This window comes from Denticeps clupeoides, chromosome 12, assembly GCF_900700375.1.
Source record: "Denticeps clupeoides chromosome 12, fDenClu1.1, whole genome shotgun sequence".
NCBI lineage: Eukaryota > Metazoa > Chordata > Actinopteri > Clupeiformes > Denticipitidae > Denticeps > Denticeps clupeoides.
The window spans coordinates 18,222,898-18,246,972 of record NC_041718.1 but is presented as its reverse complement, the minus strand read 5'-3'; the positions used below and the strand labels follow the sequence as shown (position 1 = coordinate 18,246,972).

Below are 24,075 nucleotides of genomic sequence, written 5' to 3'. Positions count from 1 at the left end.
ATCTCTGTATGGAACTGCGGTTCTCTCATCATATGAATGCATTGTATGATCTCACATTAAAAAATGCTTAAAAGCTGCAGGGGTGGGACAATTAATCAAAAGGGCAAAATATCATAATACTTCCTAAAGTGGTTGACATGTATTATATACTGAAAGCATCAAAAATATCCAAACACGTGTGTATTTTTGTGTTCTTTAAAAATACAGTGATATCCTTTTTCAAAAATAACATTACAGTTTTGTAGTATTGTTCCAATCACTGTTAATAATAATGTAATGCTAAACTAACATTTTCTCAACCACAAGATGGCGTTTGTCTCTGGAGAGACCCGCTCCTTGTAATTTACACTTTTCATTAACTGAGTGCAAACAAAGGTAATTGAGCAGTGACATGATATAATGAGTGTCTGGTTACAGCTAATTAGAACAATAATAATAATAAGGCTAATCCTGGCGGCAACTGTCTGCTGTCTCCAGGCCTGGATGGCGGCAGAGCTTTCTTTAACGCCGTGAAGGAGGGGGACACTGTGATCTTCGCCAGCGATGACGAGCAGGACCGCATCCTGTGGGTCCAGGCCATGTACAGGGCCACGGGACAGTCCCACAAACCTGTGCCCCCCACACAGGTCCAGAAGCTCAATGCCAAAGGTGGCACCGCGCCCCAACTTGACGCTCCGATCTCCCAGTTCTGTAAGTATCTTAGCGTATGGTCAACCTTGTTAGGGTCAAGAGTCATTCATATGAACCTATTGAGTTGTGGTAGTTCTTACTGTTTTTGCTGATGAGCACCCGTGCTCAAAAGCCGCCAGATATGTTTCTTTCTCACTCTTATCACCCAACGTCTGCATTCCATCGATGAAAGAAGATCCACCCTGAGTATATATAATATAATTAATATGAACGCCACTGAATTTCAAAAAGTACTTAAGGTACACATTTTTTGAGAAATGCTTCATAATCTAAGAACATTCACTGGAGGGATTTTTACACACTAATTATGCTTAATATGCTTTTGGGAACACAACGTGTCAACCGGCCAAGATTGGCTGGTTGATTGCATATAGAAAATGGAAATGGGCTGCCAATTGATCCTTGTGGCACTTGAGCTTTTTGATTTCTAATAAAATCAGGGATGTCAAAATGAACATGCTTACTTTTAAATATTTAATGTGTTAAGCGAAAGAAGTGCTATTAACACTGCTGCATTTTGTTTACTGTACACTTTCACGTACGTGTGGTGTCAACGCTTGGGTGGGCGTGTCTGCCAGTTGACCAATTATTGTTTCCTGTCTGACCAATTTGTTCTGTAAAATTGCGTAAATTTCTCAAAGTGAAGTGTTCAATTCTTTGCTAAATATACAATTAATTTGTTACAACTTCAGTTGACAGCCCTAATTAAAGCACAATTGTGCTAGATTTCTATAGAAATTAATAATTCTTTGTTTTCTCCTCTGCTTTTAATTTTGAAGTGGTCAGTAAATGAATACCTGTTCATTCTTTTTGCAGTCACTGCTCTACTGTATCTCTCTTTCTCTCTCTCCTCACCTCTGCCTCCTCCCCATCTCCTGCAGCTTTCAGTTGCGTGTTTATGTCTCTCTCTCTGCTGTATTACTGCATTATTAAATGTTTGTATTTGAAGCTCTGTCTGGCTTTGCAGCTGCTAGGGGTTTAAGGTTCCTCTCTGCTCTCTGTCTTTATGTCATTCTGGTTTGTTCCTTCTTGCCCTGCTACCTTGTAGCCGGACTCAAGGGTAAGTGGTTCCCTGTAGCTGGCACAGTTCAGATAATCAACTGAGATTATCTGACCCGAGCAATGTGCACTTCGCTTTCCTCTACCTCTTATTCACTGCTACTCCCTCTACACCTCTTTTCTCAAATCTCTCACTTCACACATTAAAGGTATCTAGAAAGCCCCTTTTTATTATACAATTTTTTCGTAGGTTTGGAATTTCATCCTTTCCAGATTAGGATGCATGTTATATTAGTTTCTTTTTGACTGAGATTTTGCATACTTGCCTTCTCTCCCTACAATTGTTTTGGACCTCTGCTGCTCCTCTTAGTAAAGCAATTGATCCCATTAAAATATATATTTTAATAGAGCCTAAATGAACAGCTGGTACGGCATGGTCAGTACTGTTAATGCCGTAATCCACAAGCAACCATTTCCTAAGAGGTTTCTCCATAGATATCACGGTTACAGCTGTTGATTTATAGCCTTAAATGAATTCGGCGACACTGCTGTCTGCGGCCCACAGGTAATTACCATGTTAAACGTGCTATGCATGAATAAAACAGTGTGGATATTTTTTTAGATTATTTCTGGAAGCAGTCAATGAAATGCTGCTAGTTCATGCCAGCATCGGTGTACGGTGGAACACATTGCTGTGCTCCGTACATTTTCTATATTACCAGAAATGATTAAAGTATACTGTATGTAGATGCTCTGCAGTTAATTGGCATCTGGTCTGATTTTTGTCTGACTGGACTATACTGTTCTTTAATTCTGGGCCCTCGCTTTTCTTTAGAGGACTAAAATCACTGTAACAATATCTTTTTTACTTCGATCAGAGTTGGCAAATATGCACCTGGAGTATTTGAATGCTTATGACTAGCAGGTGATCCCATGCCATGTTCCCCAATCACAAGGTACTCCAGTCTGTTCCTCTGGATCTTTGGACACAAGCCTGCACTTCCACTTTAGAATGGGACAGTCGCGCTGCTTTTCTTTCCCCTTTTTTTATGTGGGGTGGTTGTACAGATGATACGATGCTCTGATATCCATGTTTCAGCGAATGAGACTCCGCCTGGTCTTGTTGGCCTCATTACTCTGGCACTTGCATGGGAAATGCATCGTCATCCTGCAGTGATACACATAGAAATGCATTATCTATGGATCACTGATGCATAGAACACAACCATCAGCGTCCAAATATGAAGTTTTGAAGTCTATTCCATGGATCACTGATGCATAGAACACAACCATCAGCATCCAAATATGACCAACAGTTGCATCAGAAGTCATTTTTAAAGTTTCCAGCATAATAAATGACGGAGGCAAAAAAAAAAGCCTTCTGATGAAGAAGAAGCCTTTTCTGTATTCTCAAATGTCCCTCAAAGAGGACTGTGCTGTCATGTCCAGATCATGCCCTCAGCATTATAGAATCCTGAGCCAAAAGCAGGCCCATGTCACTCTCTTATTCACCTCCCCCCTTCTTTAACACTGAAGGGAGGTGAGTACAGCAGGGTGGGGGTTCTAGTAAAAAAAAAAAAAAGCGCTAAATAGCCCCGAATGCTCTGCTCTTATCTCTCCCAGCGCACATATCTATACATGAATAGAAGCCATCAATCATTGTCATTTCCTTTCTTCTCCTTTGCGTACGTGGCTGACTAATGTCATTATCTGTTACCGTCCAGAGCCCCGGCTCCAGTCCACCACTGTCAAACAGGCCTCGCGAGGAGAGGGACACGGTCACCTTTTCGATTTGGGTTCATTTGCATCATATCACCCAGACTTCTGTTTTATCAGCTGGTTCTTCTGGGTTGGTAGACAAGCTGAGTCCAGGAGAATTTAACACGCCACTAACACGCTTTAATCTAAATATGCTCAGGTGCCTTTACTTATGTATTCATTTCTTTCTTTTTTATTATTATTTTTTACTAATGCCGTGAAATTAGTTTGTCTACTAACTTAAAGCTACACTCCAGATGTATTTGGAATCTAAAATATTCAGTCCAAGAAATATCAGCTCTACAAAGCTACAGACATATGAGTATGATAATAATATATCAAAATTATATCTAAAATTTTCTTAAATAGCTTGGTTGACACATTTATATTTCTGTTCCTGTTTTAATGTCAGTTGAACTGAACCTTCACTTTAGCTGCAATATAAGTGAACAGTCTGAAGTGTACCTTTAATTAACTTGTTAGGATTTGAGTTGGTAAAAAATACCCGGTCGCATTTTGCTGATGCAGGTAAGTGTTCGGCGTTGCTGACACGTTGACTTTTAAATTGTAAACGCAGGAGTAACAGTCCCGTTCTGAGCCGAGCTGCACGCAGCTTAGTGTAAAAGGGCCGCGGCCCCCAGTGTGGACCGCAGTGGCACATTAGAATGAAAAAGGAAGGGGATGGCTGGAGCGAGGATTAGGCCTCGACTGCTTATTGGGCCGGCCCCAGATGTAATACCCGGGCCCACAGGCTGAGGAGGAAAGTGAAAATGTGTTGTTGAATTTATTTAGTCTCTTAATGGACAATGGCCGTCCGGGCAGGGGGCTCCTCTCCCAGACCATGTTTTAGTCGCACGGGGTGGCTTTAATTAGGGTGGCCCCAGGGGGCCCGTGGCCGCTGCGGTGAATGGGAGGAGTGAAAATGTTCATGGGGACCGTTAATTGATCAGGAAGGCCAGATTGTGACGCTCACTGGGTCATGCCTGCTCCTCTTTACAAGGTTATAATGGACTGGGCGAGGCTCAGCTCCCACGCGACAATGAAACTTCAGCACCTGTTAGCTTAATGTTAAATAAAAATGGCCCTTAATTCCTATAAAAAGCTAAATGCAATACAAAAAAAATTCTAAAGAGTGAACGGCCGGCTTATGCATTATCCACAACCCCCACATTATACTTTTATGAATAAAAAGTTTTTTAAAATAGAATTTGATGGGTTAGTTTGGGATTTATTTTTTATACAATTTGTGAACCGCTTTTTAAAAACATGGTAGCAATTTAATGTTCATTATAAACAGGAGCTGCTCTGTTTAAGCCATGCATGCACTGAAATCAACACAGGAATTGCGTATTCCTGCACTTCCAACCTGCAAGGTGAAAAGGAAGCATTTGAGTGTTGCTCTTAAAAGGAATGGTTCTGTAATTTTCAGTACATATCTGATCTAAAACCTTTTAAAATGCAATATAGGAGCTTTTTTCCTGTGCTTTATAAAATATGTAGCCTGGGTCATGTTATTTCACCCATCAGAATGCTTCTATTAAAGTACTGAAAATCTGCCAAACGGAAGAAAAATATGAAGAGATGGATTAAATTGTACTGAAGGGTGTGTGAGAGCTGTCAATCATCTCTGCAGGCTCCTCCATTTTAAAAATTAGTTTATAGAAATATGGGTACAAATATGCTAATTTCTGAAAATGCTGACATTGACAAACATGCCCCATGCTCAAGTTTTTGTACTGCACTGGGAAAATATGGCCCTACATCTCCCCTAAATTGACCACAAGCCGCTTCAGATGCAGTCCAGGTATGTGTTAAAAAGGACAGAACTCCTTCTGATCTGGTTAGACGTGAGAGCCTCTCAGGAACATCTACCCTTGCCCTCTCTGATCCCATTGTTTTCCTGGATGCAGACGCAGACCGGGCACAGAAGCACGGGATGGATGAGTTTATTTCGGCCAACCCTTGCAACTTCGACCATGCCTCGCTCTTTGAGATGGTGCAGCGCCTCACCCTGGATCACAGGCTCAACGACTCCTATTCCTGCCTGGTGAGAGACGGCTGCTGTCTCCTCTTGTTGGTCAGGTCAACGAGTCGAATGCAACCCCCCAACCTGTGTTATTTGCTCCAACAGGGTTGGTTCAGCCCAGGTCAGGTGTTTGTGATGGACGAGTACTGCGCCAGGAACGGGGTTCGGGGCTGTCACAGGCACCTGTGCTACCTGAACGACCTCCTGGAGAGAGCTGAGAATGGAGCCATGATCGACCCCACCCTACTGCACTACAGCTTTGCTTTCTGCGCCTCGCACGTCCATGGGAACAGGTACTAAACACACACACAAGGTCCTCACAAAGGGTCTTCCTGTCGATATTTTTCTCCAAGCTGCTGCACCCACGTCAGCTTATCGTCAATTTCTGTCCACTGAAGCAGGTGCAGTTTATCCATTCATCATCATGCCTTCATTCACTTGAATTCTCTCCCTCTCTTTCTCTCTATTGCTCAATTTCACTCACTCAGTCTCATTCACATCCCTTCACCTCAGAACTGTCATACCCTCCTCTCCCTCCTCCCGCTCTTCCTCTCCACACATCCTTTCACAGACCACAAAAGAAGGTACGTAAAGGAGCTCCTAATGCTGTTGCGATTCACCTCTGTCCCTTACAGCTTGAGCTCACCTGTCTGCCGATTCAGCTTTTCAGAATCAAAGAGCGCCCTTTGTCCCTGTCTGACCTTTCACCCCTCTACTCCTCCATCCAGCAAACTGAAGTAGGAATCCTAAGTCACTAGTAAAAACTTGATCGATTGATCCAATGTTGTCCAATCAGATCCCTGGACTGTACCATTAGTGAAGTTACAGGAAGATCCGTCGCTCTGAACCTCACGCCCTTTCTTTTATTCTCCTTTTGCACTCATTTCTTTTATCCTCAGTTGTTCATTTTTATTCATGTTGCTTTTTATTTCTGTCCCATTTTACTGTTCATTTCGTGACCTGGATTCTGTTTTTTCTTTTTCTTTCTGTTCTGCTCTCATGCATCGTTTTGTTGCGCGTGGTGTAAAGTCAGAGGGTGGGTGAGTTACTGAAATGGCCCGTGTCTGAGGCCGATCTGGGCAGAGCTCTGTCCCCCTCTGTCCCCGAGTCCCCAACCTCCTCTAAACGGGAGATCAGACTCATGGAGTTCCGCAGGAAACGGGACTCAAAATCCCAAATAGCCTCCGTGTCGAAAAGGTAAGACCTTAGTTGACCCCTTCTGACCCCGGTCTTCCCAAAGCAACGACCCGCACTGAACTTCCCACCCGTAGTTGTGTGTGTTTTCCTTTGTGTGTATGTGTGTATGGCCGAGCCAGAGCGTGTTTTGTTTTTGTCAGTCGAAATGTCATCGCTGTTGACATTTTTTTTTTCTTCGTGGCCCTCAGTGATAATTTCCCATTTAGATCCTAAGATGGACACTGATGGGTCCAGCAGTGTCCAGAACCCTTTGACATCCCCCCCTGCTTGAGTGACATGCCGGCCACGGATGGTGTGTGACAGGGAAGCGGGGGGAAGTAAAAAAAGACCACATCCATCTGAAAATGGGAATCAGGTCCCCGCCGGAGACGAGCCCAACATGGCAGATCCCTTAGAGCAGAGTAGAGCAGGGGGGCAGACGGATGGACTGGGGGACGGAGGCACTTCTCTGCAACGCGTGTCCGTTGCTCCCGAGTGTGTGTGTAGGACGGTGGACCCGGCGCGTGCTCCCGACGTCAGGGTGACACGGACGAAGGTCAGGGGCAGCTGTCTGTCCGTCAGCCTGGCAGACGCGACAGTGATGGAGCTGAGGTGGGCTGTCTGTTTGCGTTGTGTTATGATCAGGTCGGACAGGGAGACGCGAGTAGCTCCGAGTCAGAGGGAGTCGGAGCGGCGGGGACGGGCGGAGAGAGAGAGGGGAAGGAGGGGGCTCCGCGGCCTCGCCACAGTTCTGCCTGGAGGTCAGACGTGACAGAGTGACAGTCCGTGTTGGGGGGGACAGGGGTCCCTCCTCTCCCACCGCTGTCCGAGACCCGGATACCCTTAAAAAAACACCACTGTAACCCAACCTTCACCTCTCACACGCCTGTAACACAATCGCCTCCGATCTGCTGCTGTGACATGTGCCTTTGCCGCGTCTCTGTCCATGCTTTGTGCAAGAACTCTGCCTTTTGTGAGGGGTTATGAATAAACTCTGGTCACATGAAGGTTTTTTTCTTATTATTATTTATTATTCTGAGAATTGGTAGCAGGAACACCAGTACACACATCCATCAAATCCATATGTGCACAATTATAACTCAAGCATACACACAAACACACACAATAATGCTAATACACAGGTGCCAACTTTACAGATACACATGCATGAATAAAATATAAGTAAGCTATACACTCACATGCATGTGATTTTTACCCCCCCCACACACACACATACACAAACTTGAGTCAGCGTACACACAACAACCCAGGGATTTGTCTGTATTTGCGTACATGCACTAATAACATAGTGCAAGTAAAGACCTGTCTGTAAGAACATGCATGCATGCAACACACACACAAACGCTCTTAAATAAAAGTAAGACCTGTCTGAGAATACATGCATGCCCGCACACACACTCTCAGTCAGAGTGAAGTGGGCCTGGTGTCTTATCGTTTGTGACATGGCGGGGGACGGGGGAGTGTGAGCAGAGTGCATGTGACAGCGCAGGCGCTGGTGGGCGTGACAGGGCTGTGAGGAGCAGGAGAAGTGACACACTCCTCATCACCCTCGTGCTGTGGCAGCTCACTGAAGGACAGCGAGAAAGTACTGGCGAGGAGGAGGAGGAGGAGGCGGGGGGGTGGGTGTGTGAGAAACTCCTCCTGAAAGACGATGCCCGGTACCCAGCACAGTGGCAGACTGGCATTTCATTTCCACTTCATCTCCCCCGAAATAGCCACCGTCACAGCAACATGCTTCTTCTTAATGTTTATCAGTTTCCGTCGTTTCTACCACCGAAATAAGTTGGTATTGGGCAGTGACTGGCGTGTGTGTCCTGTCACAGTAGATCAGGAAGACAGCGAGACTGTTGGATTAGCCGCCATCACCGATCGCAGCCGCATTAAGACAGAGGCAGGTTTAGTAAATCAAGATCAAAACTGCTTAAAATCAACCCTGGTATTAATGGGCTGGATGAAAAAGCTCATTAAAGGTCTTTGGATGGAGCGTTTCCTGTGCCAGGCCGTCGTGAAGCGGCTGTTCGTGAAGCGGCTGTTCTTCAGCCAGGGCAGGAGCACGGCAGGTGACAGTGGCCGCCCTCAGGTGCAGAAGGGCCTGCTGTGAGAGGCATTAACCCCCGGGCCACCGCCGAACGGGGGCTTCGGTAATCCCTGCCCTGGCTTTTGTGCCGGACCAGGGCAGGAGGCGGGGCCAGAGGTTCATTCAGCAGGAAACGAAGCCCATGTGTTTCAACCATGCACGTACATGCGCACACTCATTTTAATAGTACATTTTCACTGTCTCTCTCTCAAACACACACATGTTTACAATTAATATAATAACTGCATGTAATAATCTTTAAGTAAGGATAAATATTTGAATTGGTTCCTTTTTGTTTGTCTGCTAAGGTATCTAATCTTTAGTGAAGACTGTGTGTAACTAGATTATCAGAAGGCTTTAACCTGACCGTAAACCAGCCCGGGTCTTTAATTATTGACTCATTGATTTAATGCCTTATTTGTTTCCCCAAATCAATGCAAAGTATGCACACACACATTCACAATAGGTCTCTCTCGCTCTCTCTCTTTGTCGAACCAGCCATGTACACACACATTCACACACACTTACGATTCCTAGTTTATTCCAACAAATTAGCGACTAAACAACAATGGCCCCTGTATTGAGCCTTACACTTCACTCTCTTTTTTTGTGATTATATACGCTTTTGTAGACACAAACTCACTCATTTACATTTTAATGCATCAGGACCGTCCAAAGTGTCTAAACAAAGTGCAGCGAAAAGAAAGGGCGACTTACGAGACTTCGTGTTGACCTGTGTGTTTGAGACCTGTACGGGTGTATGGGTGACATCACAATGACGCCTCCATTCCGCTGCAGGCCTGACGGGATAGGAACCGTCACTGTGGAGGAGAAGGAGCACTTCGAAGCCATCAAAGAGAGACTGCGTGTGCTGCTGGAGAACCAGATCACACATTTCAGGTAATAGCTGAGTAACACTTATCAGACGGCCTAATCGAGACCGACTTACAATCAATGGTGTCACAATGGGCAGGGCAGGGAATAAGGGGACACAATGGCACAGCTGGCATACATTTATACACATGAACACAGATGCACATAATCAGGGAGACAACATAGAAACTCCATTCTAGAACACGCACCCAGAGCTCCCTTATGAGTCAGGTCCTGACAAGTAGTTACAGGGACAGTCCCCCTGGAGACACTCAGGGTGAAGTGTCTTGCTCACGGACACAATGGTGTTAATCATATGTTTATTTTATGAAGGTACTGTTTTCCTTTTGGACGTCCAGAAGGAGCCCTGAAGGCCACACTTTCTCTACTGGAGAGGGTACATTCACTTTGTTCTTGTTAGTAACTAAACAGTGAACTGGTTCCGTTCTTGTTCACAAACCAATTATTGAACTTTTTCTGAATGCAACGATTTCACTCAAAAGTGGTGTAAATGATACTACATACATTTTAAGGCCCCTGTACCGAACCAGTTCACCAATTCTCCAGTTGCTTCTCACAGTCATAAGAAGGTGAATTGATCATGAGTAATTTGTGCGTGTGTGTGTGTGTGTGTTCACCCTCATCTTGCCTTCATGATTTCTTGCTGTGTCCTGGTATTAAAATGAGTGCATGGAAGGCCATGGTAATGTTGGGTTCTTCTGCTACTAGGTCCTGATGAAAGACATTGTAACCCCAGTTCCCCAGGAGGAGGTGAAAGCCGTCATCCGGAAATGTCTGGAGCAGGCCGCTTTAGTCAACTACCAGCGGCTGTCTGAATACGCCAAAATAGAAGGTAAAGGAGCGGAGCCTGCTGTGCGCGCGCGGAACGTGTTACTGTGTTGGTACGGTGTTGCTCCGGCGCAGCTGTGTTCCGCCGCTGCTTTTCACTAACTTCTCCCTCTCTCTGTTTCCCCTCTTTTACAAAGTTCTCTGCTTTCAGTTACTGAGATGCTGAGCGTAGCGGATCAAACTGTTCTATCTGCCGTCGTATTCACAGAACCCTATCAGACGCCATATCTAGAAGCTGACCTTAACCGTTCCTTTTTTCTCTTGAGGGATTGCCTCAGGTCTCGGTGTGTTACCACAGCTCCCCCTGCAGGCACGTTGATGCACGGGAACGTTGGAGAGAACCGGGAATCTGCGGTTCTTCACCATAAATGAACTGGTTCTGGAAACATTGCAGAGCTCCTTAGGTCTATGTTTCTGCACACATATTTACTTTTTTTCTAATCGTCCTACAATACCAGTAGCCCTGATTCCTGGTGTGCTCTAGATGTGGTCTAGATGTGGTCTAGATCAGTCTTTTATCAGGTCTGCTGGAGTTGTAAGTAAAAATGCATTCAATTCCCCCACAGTTCCTTTCCTGCCATATCTACCCCCAAGTCTCTTGCGAGCCGCTGTCAGCCCCATGTCTTTCCCGCAATGGTTTCCTAGAACAGGAAACCTTTTGATGCAAAACCCATTATTCTCTTTATCTCCAGAACCTCCTCCCTTTTCTTTTTCCTTTCTTCTGCCCGTGCGTCACCGACAACTCTCCCGCCAAGCTCATGACTTTGTGGTTTGCTTCGCCACTTTTTCAGAGGTCTCGGCAAATATCTGAGAGGTTTTCTTTTTATAAGCATGGGCACACCAATAACATATGGATATGGTCACTGTTTCCAAATTTGAAAATATGGACTTGCAATCCAAAATGTTGTCATGTGTCCATAAAGAAATACCTGCACATTTTCCTGCCGCTACATAATATGTATGGGGGCAGTGGGTGGCCTAGCGGTTAAGGAAGCGGCCCCGTAATCAGAAGGTTGCTGGTTCGAATCCCGATACGCCAAGGTGCCACTGAGGTGCCACTGAGCAAGCACCGTCCCCACACACTGCTCCCCGGGCACCTGTCATGGCTGCCCACTGCTCACTCAGGGTGATGGGATAAATTCAGAGGACAAATTTCACTGTGTGCACCATGTGCTGTGCTGCTGTGTATCACATGTGACAATCACTACACTAAAAAAAAAAAAAAATGTAGCAAGTGGGGTATGTTCAAGGGTGTCAGGGGATGCATATCCAAAAGTTTGATTAGACATTAGACATTGGTGAATGTGCCCCATTCTATATAGCTTCTTTATAGCTCCAGGAAAACATCGTCTTGAGACTGGAAAAGACACTTAAGGAGAGTGTCCTCAGGATCTTGAAGCAGCAAAGAATGTTTTTCGTCATTCCCAGACCCGGAGCTCAGAAACGTTGGGTGGTTGAACCCCAGAACCGTCCCTCCAACCTCCACATGCAGTGTTCCTCTCACCTTTGACCTCTCCACCTCTGACCCCAGCCTCTTGCATGCCCCGATCCTCTTTTGTAGGGAAAAAGAGAGAAATGTATGAGCATCCTGTCTTCTGCTTGGCGTCACAAGTGATGGATTTGACCATTCGTGAGTACCTTCCTCATCCTCGCCATCCCACCATTCCTACCTTTTTTATTTAAAATTTGCTGGTCCCTCTTTCTCGTCGACTGGCCATCGCAGTTCTTTTATCTGTCCTCCTTGCCTGGCATCACGTTTTTTTGTTCTTGATCTGTTGCTTCTGACATGAAATGAGCCTCATCAGTCCAAAACATCGGTCTTTTTTCATTTCTGTTAGTATTCCTGTTCATGGTTTGAATGCATTTTTACTTTTTTGCTTCTGTGTAATCCCCCTCCTCACACGGCTGGTTCGGCCCACCTGAGCAAACAATTATTATCTCACTAAGGGCAGGTATGAGATGACAAGAGCAGGAAATGCACACGCACACACTCACCATGAGTCTGTAAACACACCGTGTGCATCTTTTTGCTGTGCGTTCCCTGTTTTTCTGTGTGTTTTACCTGTTTGTCTTTGTTTACTTAGTCCTTGTCTGTCTATCACAGACTGTGGCCTGAATTTGTCCCTCATAGTTTGATTCTGATCTTCACATTGAACCATGGTTCCTCTTGATGCTCCTGGAGTCGTTATGAAAGAGACGAGGCACGGGCGTCTCCACTCACATCCTCTCACTGTTAAAACTGATCTACCTACTCTTTTCTCTTCTTCCATCTCTCCTTCCCTCCCCCTCTCCCCTCTCTCTTTTTAGTAGAGAAAAGTCAGAAGGATCAGAGGGATCCAGGTGACATCTTTTGTGTGAATCTTAAGAAATAACTCACCAGGCCTGAGCATCTCCTAACCCCTAACCTCAAACCTCCATAACCTCCTCCCAGCGGACCTGTGGCCGGTTCCTGGGAAGGCCTCGGGTTCGCTTGGACTGGGTTATGATAACCCTACCCCGCCCTCCCCCCGACTTCCCCCCAGACAGACACTGCCGCTGCTCGTAGGCACCATCACCACTGACCGGCATGCAGAGTCAGGTCCACTTTCAGCCCAGTGGTGGCCCTTTAACCCTGCACTGCTGAAGAAAGTATAATACAATGTCTTAAAAACTTGTTTTAAAAAAAATTACAAATTTTGAAATTTTTCCAAATAAGCACATTTACAAAAATAATAATTAAAAAACAATAATTTAAATAATGTATTATTATTATTTATTATTAATTTCCATTTAAACCTGTTTGTTTTTTGTTTTTGAACAAACAAAATATTTTTTTCAGTTTAAAAACCTGTAGATTGGTTCTAACTGTGGTCACAGCCAACCGGAGGAGGGTAGGAGCAGGATGTTTTCGAATATTATTGAGAAAAAAATAATGTGACTCACAAAGACAGACTTGCTAAAATGGCAAATTAGATTTACAGGATGAATTTTTGACCCTGCCGCCGTCTTAAATGAAAGTAAATGCAGTAACAGCTTTGTCCAAAGGGAAATTCTGAAGAATTGTCAAGCCCTGTGACCACAGCCATCTGTGTTTTGCCTTTCAAGGTGAAAGAGGACCTAGCAGTGCGTACAGAAATATAAAGCCATTAGACTATTTATTTTAGACTTTTTTTAAAATACAAAAATACTCTTTCTTGAGAATGTAAATTTGTTTTTGTGAAGGACACTTGAGGAGTGTGGAGTTTTAGCCTGAGGAGTCTCCAATAGATGGTGTGTCAGCATGAACCACGCCAGTAATTCTGCTGAGCTTCATTTAGCCCTGATAACAGAGGCCTGCAGCCAACTAAGTACCCGTGTGCACACACACACACACACACACACACACAAACACCATGGCTGGAGTGCTCAGACGCTGTGTGTGATACAGAAGGAACTCCTTAGTCTCACACTGAGTGCATTAGACCCCTGCACACTTGCCGAAGCGTCGGTGCACAAAGGAGGAACATGGCTATGTTTTGCATTCCTCATATGCCTGCGATGGCCTGCAGGGTTCCAGCCATTGCTCATGGCAGAACCCATTCATGCTTAAAGCTATCAGATGTTCTCCAAAGCACCAACGTTTGCCTTTTAAAAGATGAAATAAAGAAAGTTTTTTTTTTTTTCAAATCAGATTTCAAACCCTGTCTGGCTGATGTAGGCCCTACATTGCTTGGTAATAAAAAAAAATGTCTTGAACGCGGTAACTCAGATGTTGCATGTCTGCTTTGGTACGTTTGAGTACAGAAGCTCGAACGAACGCCTCAGTTGTTGGTTGCGGTTTCTCGCACTTGCGCAATATCTGATCTACTGCAAGGCATTTGTTCCCAGCCACAGTAGAACCCGCCTGACGTTCTACTGTACACATATGCCAGGCCCTGCGTTCATGTGAGCCCTTTTCATTCTTCAGCACCCAGGAACGTATTGGTTCTTTATGTTAAAACATTTTAAAGTAGCACAAACATGAAAGGGTTGCATGAGCCAGGGGGCATTTGGGCTGTTTTGTTGTTCAGTAGCTATTGGCTGAGAAGGTGGATGCACTTTGTTGCATGGAGTTTCTGTCTATCCCGGCAGAAATATGCAATATAATTTTTTATATTCAAATTCTTTACTCAACTTCATTGACAGCTGAATTGAAGTTTCTAACTGGCCTTAGAAACAAAGCTGCTGATATCTATAACCTATAAGTGAACCAATGCGATGATTACCGTGGTCAATCAATGTGTTGGACTCCATGCCTCAAATTGACAGCTTTGATCAGAAGCGACCCTGTCCCAGTCAATACTGTGGTTCGGGGATGAAGGTGCCCCCTCATTCCTCTGTGTCTGTAATGTGTGTTTAGTTTGCTTCTTCATCATTGCCACCCCATTAGTTATGTACCCATGATAATGATAAAAATAATAAAGATTTACCCTGTGTGTGCTCATCCTACCCAGATTGGAAGTTAATACTTTTAAATATGAATACTTTTAAACCTTTAATTTGCATATTGCATGCTGAAACCCCAGTATTGTATTTACAACAGAGCCCACAAACGATCCCTCTTAGCGGGGAACAATGTGCCAGACATATAAAGACGTATTTGCATATTCCATTGACACTTAAAATAAGCAACCATCTGAGGGCAGATTTTTCGGCTGAAGGATATCACAAAAACTGCACGATTCTGCACATCATGCTTGATGACTGTAAAAAAAAAAAACATTTTGTTTTTATATTCATAAATAAATATAATATTTATTTTGGCTCATTGTGTCAGAGTGGCCATTCATATTAAGTCAGGCCTGACCGCCACTGTGCACTTCTCTCTGAGGTTCATGGACCCTGCTGAGAAGCTGCTTTCTCTGGCTCACTATGCTGAGTAGTGCTGCTGGTGCGCCAGGCACATTGGCCACAGCAGAAACTAAGCTGACATTTATACTGCAATTTATGTAATTTGCCAGATGTTTCATATTTCATGTGCATTGCCAAAATAACTCATTTTTCACATTATTAACATTGGAATGTTTCAAATATTATTTTGTTCATGTGTTCAGGTGAGGTAGGGTCTGAATGGGTGCCATGTTCCTGTGTTAACCATCTTACCCTTGTGCTTCAGAGAACGTAGGGCGTTTAATCACGCCCGCCAAAAAACTGGAGGACACCATCCGCTTGGCAGAGCTGGTTATAGAGGTTCTGCAGCAGAACGAGGAACACCATGCTGAGGTCAGTTCATTATCAATTTTATACACACACAGACTGGTATCGAAACAGATTTTTTTTCTTTTTTTTTTTTTTAAAAGGGTGAAGCCAAATTCAAGAGTATAATTGTCAAAAGTAGAAAAGTTTCAACCGTCACTAGAGAACCACTAGAGAATTGCAACATCACTGCAATAAATGATTTCTGTGTACCAGCATCAGCATGATTAGAATTCAGAAAGTATTCATCTGTATTCTAAAATGTAACTTTATTATTCCTTTATTGCGAATAAGTTTCAATATTACATATATTGATCTACAGCTAAATTACCTGAACTTCTCAATTCTTGAGAGATCTGCACAACAGACAAATGTCTATATTATACATGAATAATGCAGGTCATGAATGCAGTAACTATATGGAATAAACCCATGGAATTCGAGTCGCATAAAACACAGGACTAAAGCACGAAAAAACCAATGCTGTTCTCAGACCACAGCCGAACTGAAATGCTAATGCAAGTGACAGTAGACGACAATTCAGCGGCTAGGAGAGTGTGCAAGAGAAGCCAGCCGATTGGTTCACACCATTGTTTGTCTTTTAATATGCCCAACAGGCGACAGGTCCCAGTATGGGAGATCATTCGGTACAGTATCCCCTCTCATACTCATTAGCCCACGCATGCTGGCCACGGTGACACGTGTAGAGCAATGGAAGGGCGACTTGAGGGTCCCCAAAATAAACCTTCACCATTTCTCAAACCCCACTTACAGCGGGCATGTTACATTGTCTGAGTGCATCATTCGGATCTCATTAACATTTCTAACCAGAAATTAGTTACTTCTTTTTTTAGTTACATTTTGCTCATGTTATCTTAACTTTTAATGATACAATATTATACAGTTGCTATTTTTTTGAAAATATATTTTTTAAATCAATGGCGAAGAATACTTTTTATTAATTTACTGCAGTTATAAAATGCCTTAAATGCTTTTAATATTGTTGTTTAGCTTGAGATTTGAGAAATTCATATTGTTTGATCTATTTAAATAACTTATCCAGTCATCTTGTTCTATTTGTTTCTGTTCAAAAAGCATCCTAACAAAAAAAAAAAAGCACAGAAGCAGAGTTGCCCTAGTTAACATTGTATCTTCAGGCCATGTTCCATACAGCATTACTCACTGATTTCATTAAAGTTGTTTTTCAGCATCCCATAATTTCTAACTCAACATTTCATCATGATGTAGACAGCAAACAACACACACACACACACACACACACGCACACACACACACACACACACACACACACACACACACACACACACACACACACACACACACACACACACACACACACACTCAAGGATGTATATTACCTGACCTAACCCTTCCTGTTCTCTCACTGCTGGTGGGGTTTCGGAATGATCTGGACAGGGTAAAGAGGTATGTGCCAGAGTGTGACCAGATGAACTCTTCCTCCCCTGTCGCGCCATACCCTCCATGCATGACTAGTAAATGCTCTAACTGGGGGGCGTTTACCTGTCCACACATCCCCTGCCCTGACCCCTCACCATGCTCCCCTGGTCTTCTGTCATGGAGAGTGGAGAAAGTGCTTGTCACAAGGCCACACGAATGCTGAGTGGACGGGAGAGAGACGATCGTCACGTGCAGTGAAGACAAGCACTTTAGCAGTGATGCCATTTCCACCCTAACCCATGAAGCTGACCCTTTTTGAGGCTGCGTGCCTCAAAAGATCTTCTCCTTCTCCATCTGATCCAGCCCAGCCCCTTCTGTCTATGTACCTGCCACATCCTACCCTATCCCCACCTGTAGCTCTTCTTGTATGGGGAAAGGTGGAGTCACGGACGAGGCGGGGGCTGTTAATTTCAGCCATGACCCTTTAGCATAAAACTCCTACATTTTCCAGAGCATGCCAATACTCTACCTACAACCTCTCACCGAACCTCGTAAAAACTGGACTTAATTGGCCAGCACATCAAACCTTCCAGCAACAGACATATCTTTACATCCTTCACTCACCTTGACTTGGCGTCCTAAAAATATTACGCCAAGGCCTGTTGCTGGAGGCCTGTTCCTTCTGCATGCTGGGAGTTTTCAGGGAAGGTGGGGGGGTAAGAATGCCCTCTTGCATGGGAGGTAGGGAACGTTCACATTGGAGGCGTCCCTGTCACAATGCGAACGGCTGAACAGACCCGCTCCTGTCAGCAGCAATGGGCTCTGGATGTTGCATGAGATGGTGTGGGGGGAGGCTGTTGCTCCACAGCCACCGAGCTGGCCACTTTATTATAAACACCGGCCTGCATATTGAAGGCTGAGAACCATGTGGGGCATAAGTGACATGAAAGCTCTTGATCAGCTTGTTATGCTGGAAAGGATTTTAATAAATCCTTAATAACACACTGAACTCTGAACTTACAGGAACAATTCAATTTAAATTAAAAATATGCTTGTTTTTGCTTCATATAATAATGGCAAAAAGTCATTTATGCCCATACGGTTCTCACCCCTTCATGTGTTGCCATGTACCGTCTTCTAAAAACAGATCATAAACTACATGGAAAATCAACCAGCCGAGCCAATACCAGATGGCAGTTTACAATGTTTAGACTCCTTCTGTTACTTCTGTCCCATCGTCTTCTCCTGTCCCTCTATCTGCCCCATAGGCCTTTGCATGGTGGTCAGACCTGATGGTGGAGCACGCCGAGACGTTTCTCTCGTTGTACGCTGTGGACATGGACGCTGCTCTGGAGGTCCAGCCCCCTGACAGCTGGGACAGTTTCCCGCTCTTCCAGCTGCTAAATGACTTCCTGCGCGTCGACTGTGAGTGGCTCGTTTGCTGCGGCCGCATTCCTGGATGGCCAATTGAGTTGTTGGGGTGCTGTCCGCGGTGCTGAACCCCGGAGCAAGGGACACTTACTCTCCGTTCCATTTCTGCATCCGGTTAATTGCGCTCGCCACATTCCTCCATCGGCCCGGCGTGTGGTAGTCTGGTAACCTGCTGCCACCGTCTCTTTCAGTGCTACTCCCGATGTAGCTAGATGCTAATTGCCACAGGATCTGAAGGCGCCGCGATCACGCAGCAGCTGTCTTTGCTCCTCTGCACCACAATGCCGCGTTGGAGAGGGGGCTGCAGCTGTGTGTTTGACCGCCGCCGGGCCGTGAAACCCTATGGGAAGGGCATCGCTATCCATCAGATTTTTTGGATCCCGGATAAACCCCTGAGCTCTGATCAAAAGCACATTCCGCTACTCCGCCAACAAAAGAACAAGTGCAGCCTGCCGACACGCTGCTACAGGCAGAGCTTCCCGCAACGTGTGTGCACACAAATGTGTACAAATTTGAGGACTGGTGCAGAATATAAAACATGTCAACAAATTCTAAACAATTCTAAAGCACCTAATAATACAGATGTTGAGCATGCATGGTCTATATAAGGTGTCTACAGACTGCCAATAGAAAAATACTGTATTTGCAATATATACAGTCAATACAAGGTCAATACCGTATATATACACACACACACACACACACACTGACACACACTGTCAGGGCATTCGACATGGAAGGGCATTCGACATGCAGCGTTGTCGCCTGCTAGCTGTTCACTTCTGTGGCAGGAAATAGCCTTAGCACCAGACAGGCGCCAAACTCGGACAACACTGGCACATTTTAATGAGGTCTAAGGCGGGGGACGTCTGGGTGAGGAGGCATCCCTGTGACCATGCTCCCAGACACCCACATTCAAATGTACAACGGCCGCTCAAATGGCTAAACGTGGTGCCCACAACGACATCACAGAGGTTGTTGCAGCGCCACACACCCCAGCCATCGTATCAAAACCCATGGAAACACTTCTTAAACCATTTTTAGCATTCAAAATGCATTTCATAATGACCCATAAACATGTTGTTGCAGACTTAAGCAACAAATATAAGACCACATAAAGCATTATAAGCACTTTTTTAGAGGCAGTGCTATTACAGAAGTGACATAAAAATCATATTTGAATTTTCCACTACTGCAACTGTCTTCATATTAAAATTAATGTCTTGTGCGTCATTTGTTAGACAACAAAAGTGTTTATTAGATGTGGAAGTCGTCTTTCCTATGTTATGATATAGTGATATGACCACTAAAACAGGTTGCTTCATGTGGAATTATATATGTTGCTTTTAATTACAGTACAGAACCTTCAAACGGCATAATAAGACACTATGAAATGCATTATAATTCATTTTGCACAGCACTTAATGTATGAGTATTAATCTTCTCTCCTGAATTGTTCTCCTCGCAAAGTAATGATGAGATGTCACTCTTTGCAGACAACTTGTGCAATGGGAAATTTCATAAGCACCTGCAGGACCTCTACGCCCCGCTGGTTGTGCGCTACGTGGATCTGATGGAGTCGTCCATCGCCCAGTCCATCCACAGGGGCTTTGAGCGCGAGTCCTGGGAGCCCGTCAAGTAAGGCGACCTCTCCTGATCTTCTCATTCCACTCTAGATTTACATTTGAGTTTCCCTTGGTAATATTGTTGCTGATTGCTGCTTAGTGTACTGATAAAATCACTGCTGCGGTTGCCACAGCTACCATCGTTCATGACACCCCTGTGAAACTGCTGTGCTTTGCTTTTTCAGACCAGCCTCTCTCGCTGCGTGCACTTTAGTCGCCACGTGCCGTCACGCTTCCTGTTCTTCATCGGCATCACCAAATCATTTCTGTTCTTTTTTTCGTTTTCTTTTTTCTTCCCCACCTACAGGAGCTTAACAAGTAATCTGCCCAATGTGAATCTTCCAAATGTCAACCTGCAAATGCCCAAAGTACCAGTGGCAGTTAACCTTCCTCAAATGCCTAGCTTTTCTGCTCCGTCCTGGATGGCGTCTGTTAATGACTCTAAGTGTGTATTGAGTCCACAGAGTTCTGGTTTGGGCACAAGTGGCCTCGGCATGAACCGCTCCATGAAGAATTTGATGAAGGGATATGTCCTATAATTAAGCAGTTAATACACCATTCTGATTATTCCACAGTTGACATGTTAACATTTGAAATTTAAATACATTTCTGAGAAAATGATTAAGCCATTTATGTCTGATCAGTGTTGCCAATTTCAGTTGCCAATACCAGCGTTTTTGCAGGTAAAAATGAAATTTGAGATAAATTCATACGATCATATATTATTTCATCTAATTTAATACAGACATCAAGAATTAAAGAATTAAAAAGAAACAAAAAGACAAATACAAGTTTAAAATATTTTTTTTTTACCCATTTACCAGCTTTCTTTACACTCATTCAGGTTTTTCAGCAGAGAGAATAGTTTTGACGAGAGACTGATTGTTGAGCTATTTTTATCCCCAGTAATTAAACCACTCGTTCAGCACCTGGCAAATTAAACTATCCCACTTTCCAGACGAAAGTGAAACACCTTCGGGTTCAATGTGTGTTGCATTCTATATGAACACGTTCACACACACACTTGCTAAGTGAGACTCGGTAGGCATAGGCATTCAGTTTTTAGTCTCATAAAGTGCTAACGAAATTCCCAGCCATGCCACGTTCATGCCAAGGCCACAGCATGGGAACATAGCTATCTTAGGCACCATTTCAAAATGGAGAACCTCCGTGGCTTTTCATTTAACCTGTCTGTGCATGTTGTTAGCCTGGAAAGATACAAGCATTGGAATATAAGAAGCCATTTATGATTTTGGTTTTCACTCCTGGCGGCTTTTTGTAACAACAAGAGACCTAATTATCACTTGAGAACACATTTGGCTTTGTATCTTTCCAGCCAGCCAACATAGCATAGAACACAGACCTCAGTGTCCTCTGTCCTGTGGGGGGTGGGACTGGTTGGGGCAGAGAAGGGGGCTGGCAGTCTCCCCTTCCTCCCTGTGTTCCATCATGAAGATACTCCTCCCACCCGACCCCTGATCCCAAGTCTACCCACGATATCTGTGGCTGATGTGCATGTCGTGCTTTAACCCCACCCGTCACCTTCGGGCCTGGATGGTGTGCTGTGGGAGGCCTTCAGAACCAGGCATGGTCTCCCGCAACATTTCATCCTGTAGCCCCACCCGCCCTTTCCACCTTCTGCCCCCGTGGGAGACCGGAGAAGCTCGACTGGCCAGTATGCATGAGCCCTGTGGTCTTTCCTTCAGTTTACATAACCGGTGATTTAAAGCCTGCCTGGTTATTGGTTTGCTGAGGACATCTCATTTTTGCCACAGACTGATTGCGTGAAATGCAACATTTGTTCTAGGAGGTCCAATTTCTTACCATGGTTATGTATCATGGACGCAATCACTAAATGGTAAAAATAATCTAAACAATTGAAGCCTCACTTAGAGGTGATACTGGACTGTCAACTCAGCCTTCCTTGATCCCTGGCCTGACTTTCCAACCCCCCTCCCTTTATTTTGGATAACGCTCTTTGTTTGCCTCTAATTTTTGTTCTGTACACTGCCAGCAATGGTTCAGGGACTTCAGAGGACCTCTTCTGGAAGCTGGATGCTCTGCAGACGTTCATACGGGACCTGCACTGGCCAGAGGAGGAGTTTGGGAAGCATCTGGAGAGCCGGCTGAAGCTCATGTCCAGCGACATGATAGAATCCTGCATAAAACGGTGAGAGTCTTGCTCTATGCCTTGTGAGCCATAGGTGCAGGAGCAGCTGATGTTGGTGGGCAGATGATTTTCTTCAGGCAGCTTCTCAATGTCTATATTCATATTCATATTATTATTATTTGGGCTTTTTTTTAAATATGTCCCTAATCAAAACAATGCATTTAATTCAAATTCTGTTCATTTTGTATATGATCTCTATATAAAATGCTATGATTAATTAAAGACATACATCAATTATGGTTTTGAATTGTCTATATATAAATAGGATCTCATTTCGAGGTCTTTGTTTGAAAGATGTGATGCATCTTGTTCACTATGAAAAAGACCAAATTTCTCTTGCATTGCTTATATAGTTTACCGTGAAAATTTTACTTTGTTAAAATGATAAGGCAGACATTTTGGTTGTCTGCATCTTTGCAAAAGTTTTATTACACACACATTTCTTACCCTGGTGGAGGATTTGCATATACTAGAAATTATATTAGACAATACGCAGCAAGACAACAGTCAGCCAGTCGACGGAACTGCCCCGCGGCACACCGAGGCCTTCATTCTTATACATTTTTCTTATCTTTTGGTCACATCCTTTTAAATTTGGCAATAGTTATGAAAAATTTAGTCTGCAATTTAGCATTGTGCAGCTGTGACAGTTGGGCCGTCTGAACCTCCCCATACTTAGTTTGGCCTTGCTGGACCCTGCTAGTCTTGCTTCCTTCCATACCTCCCATACCTTGGCTTTTCCAAACCTCCTTGGTTGGCCTTTGACCTCTACAGAGTTTCCTGCTGGTGTGTGTGTGTGTGTGTGTGTGTGTGTGTGTGTGAGACCTCAACTTGAGGTGTTGAAATTGGTGTTGGTGTTCATTTTTGTTTTATTTAACCTAATCAGGTCACAAAAACTTCACAATATTTGAACTATTGTCAGTTGGTAACTTTAACCAACAACCAACATTTGAGATATTGAGCCAGAATGACCTGCATTTAGTTTGCTAAGGATGGTCTATGTCTAAGATAAAAGCACGCACACATACAGAGTCTTAAAGGGTTAAGTGTCACACAGAAAGAAAACATGTTTGCAAAGCCTGATACCAGTGTGTAAACACCAGTAAAGCTGATTTGTGCCTACGCTGCGCGCTTATTTACAGAACCAGGGCGGCCTTCGAGGCCAAGCTGCAGAAGAGCAGCCGGACAACAGATTTCCGCGTGCCGCAGTCAATATGCACCATGTTCAACGTGATGGTGGATGCCAAAGCCCAGTCAGCCAAGCTGTGTGCCATGGACCTGGGACAGGAGGTACAGTAGAAAGTCCAGCTGCCGTTTCTCGACCTTGGAGGCTCCGCCCTTCCTACCATGCACCCTTACAAACGTCCCCAGATTGCACACCCCATCTTTCAGAAACAGCCCTGCTTTATAATCTTGAAATGCATGATTTTTTATATATGCTCTATATAAATAAATGTTATAATGAATTAAAGGCAATATGCATAATTTATGTTTTTTAATGAATTTTGTGGTCATAGCTTGAATTATGCAGCTTTCTGCACTGCAGCATTTCACCATCACCATATCTTTCTTTCCGTTTGCTTTTTTTTTCTCAATCTTGTGAAAGTTTGTTAAAGATTGGGTAAGTGTGGCTAACAATTCAATTGAATTCTCACCCCACGTCCCCCCACGCCCAATCCCAAATGTATAATTAGCAATCTTAGCAGTTGTCCCCCCACCCCCCGAACCTGTAACACTTAAATTGTTTTGATTTCATTACGGAACGTGA

General features: G+C 44.2%; 1 protein-coding gene across 34 annotated transcripts in view; it reads left to right on the top strand.

Annotated features, from left to right (window-relative positions):
- Nucleotides 1–24,075, top strand: part of cadpsa (Ca2+-dependent activator protein for secretion a) — an 88,491-nt gene that overhangs the window by 48,822 nt on the left and 15,594 nt on the right. For 2 of the 34 annotated variants that reach the window (XM_028998810.1, XM_028998803.1), the window contains exons 12-30: nt 478–690; nt 1,739–1,750; nt 5,358–5,494; nt 5,579–5,766; nt 5,962–6,057; nt 6,503–6,670; nt 9,546–9,647; nt 9,954–10,017; nt 10,350–10,473; nt 12,031–12,099; nt 15,583–15,689; nt 16,280–16,309; nt 17,100–17,108; nt 18,350–18,506; nt 20,009–20,150; nt 20,445–20,582; nt 22,152–22,307; nt 23,450–23,597; nt 23,914–23,928. In XM_028998810.1, the coding sequence (XP_028854643.1) occupies nt 478–690; nt 1,739–1,750; nt 5,358–5,494; nt 5,579–5,766; nt 5,962–6,057; nt 6,503–6,670; nt 9,546–9,647; nt 9,954–10,017; nt 10,350–10,473; nt 12,031–12,099; nt 15,583–15,689; nt 16,280–16,309; nt 17,100–17,108; nt 18,350–18,506; nt 20,009–20,150; nt 20,445–20,582; nt 22,152–22,307; nt 23,450–23,597; nt 23,914–23,928 (2,075 nt within the window). Of the gene's footprint in view, nt 1–477; nt 691–1,738; nt 1,751–5,357; nt 5,495–5,578; nt 5,767–5,961; nt 6,058–6,502; nt 6,671–9,545; nt 9,648–9,953; nt 10,018–10,349; nt 10,474–12,030; nt 12,100–12,776; nt 12,810–15,582; nt 15,690–16,279; nt 16,310–17,099; nt 17,109–18,349; nt 18,507–20,008; nt 20,151–20,444; nt 20,583–22,151; nt 22,308–23,449; nt 23,598–23,913; nt 23,929–24,075 lie in introns of all 34 variants that reach the window. The other 32 variants (XM_028998808.1, XM_028998805.1, XM_028998820.1 and 29 more) reach the window with 32 other exon arrangements.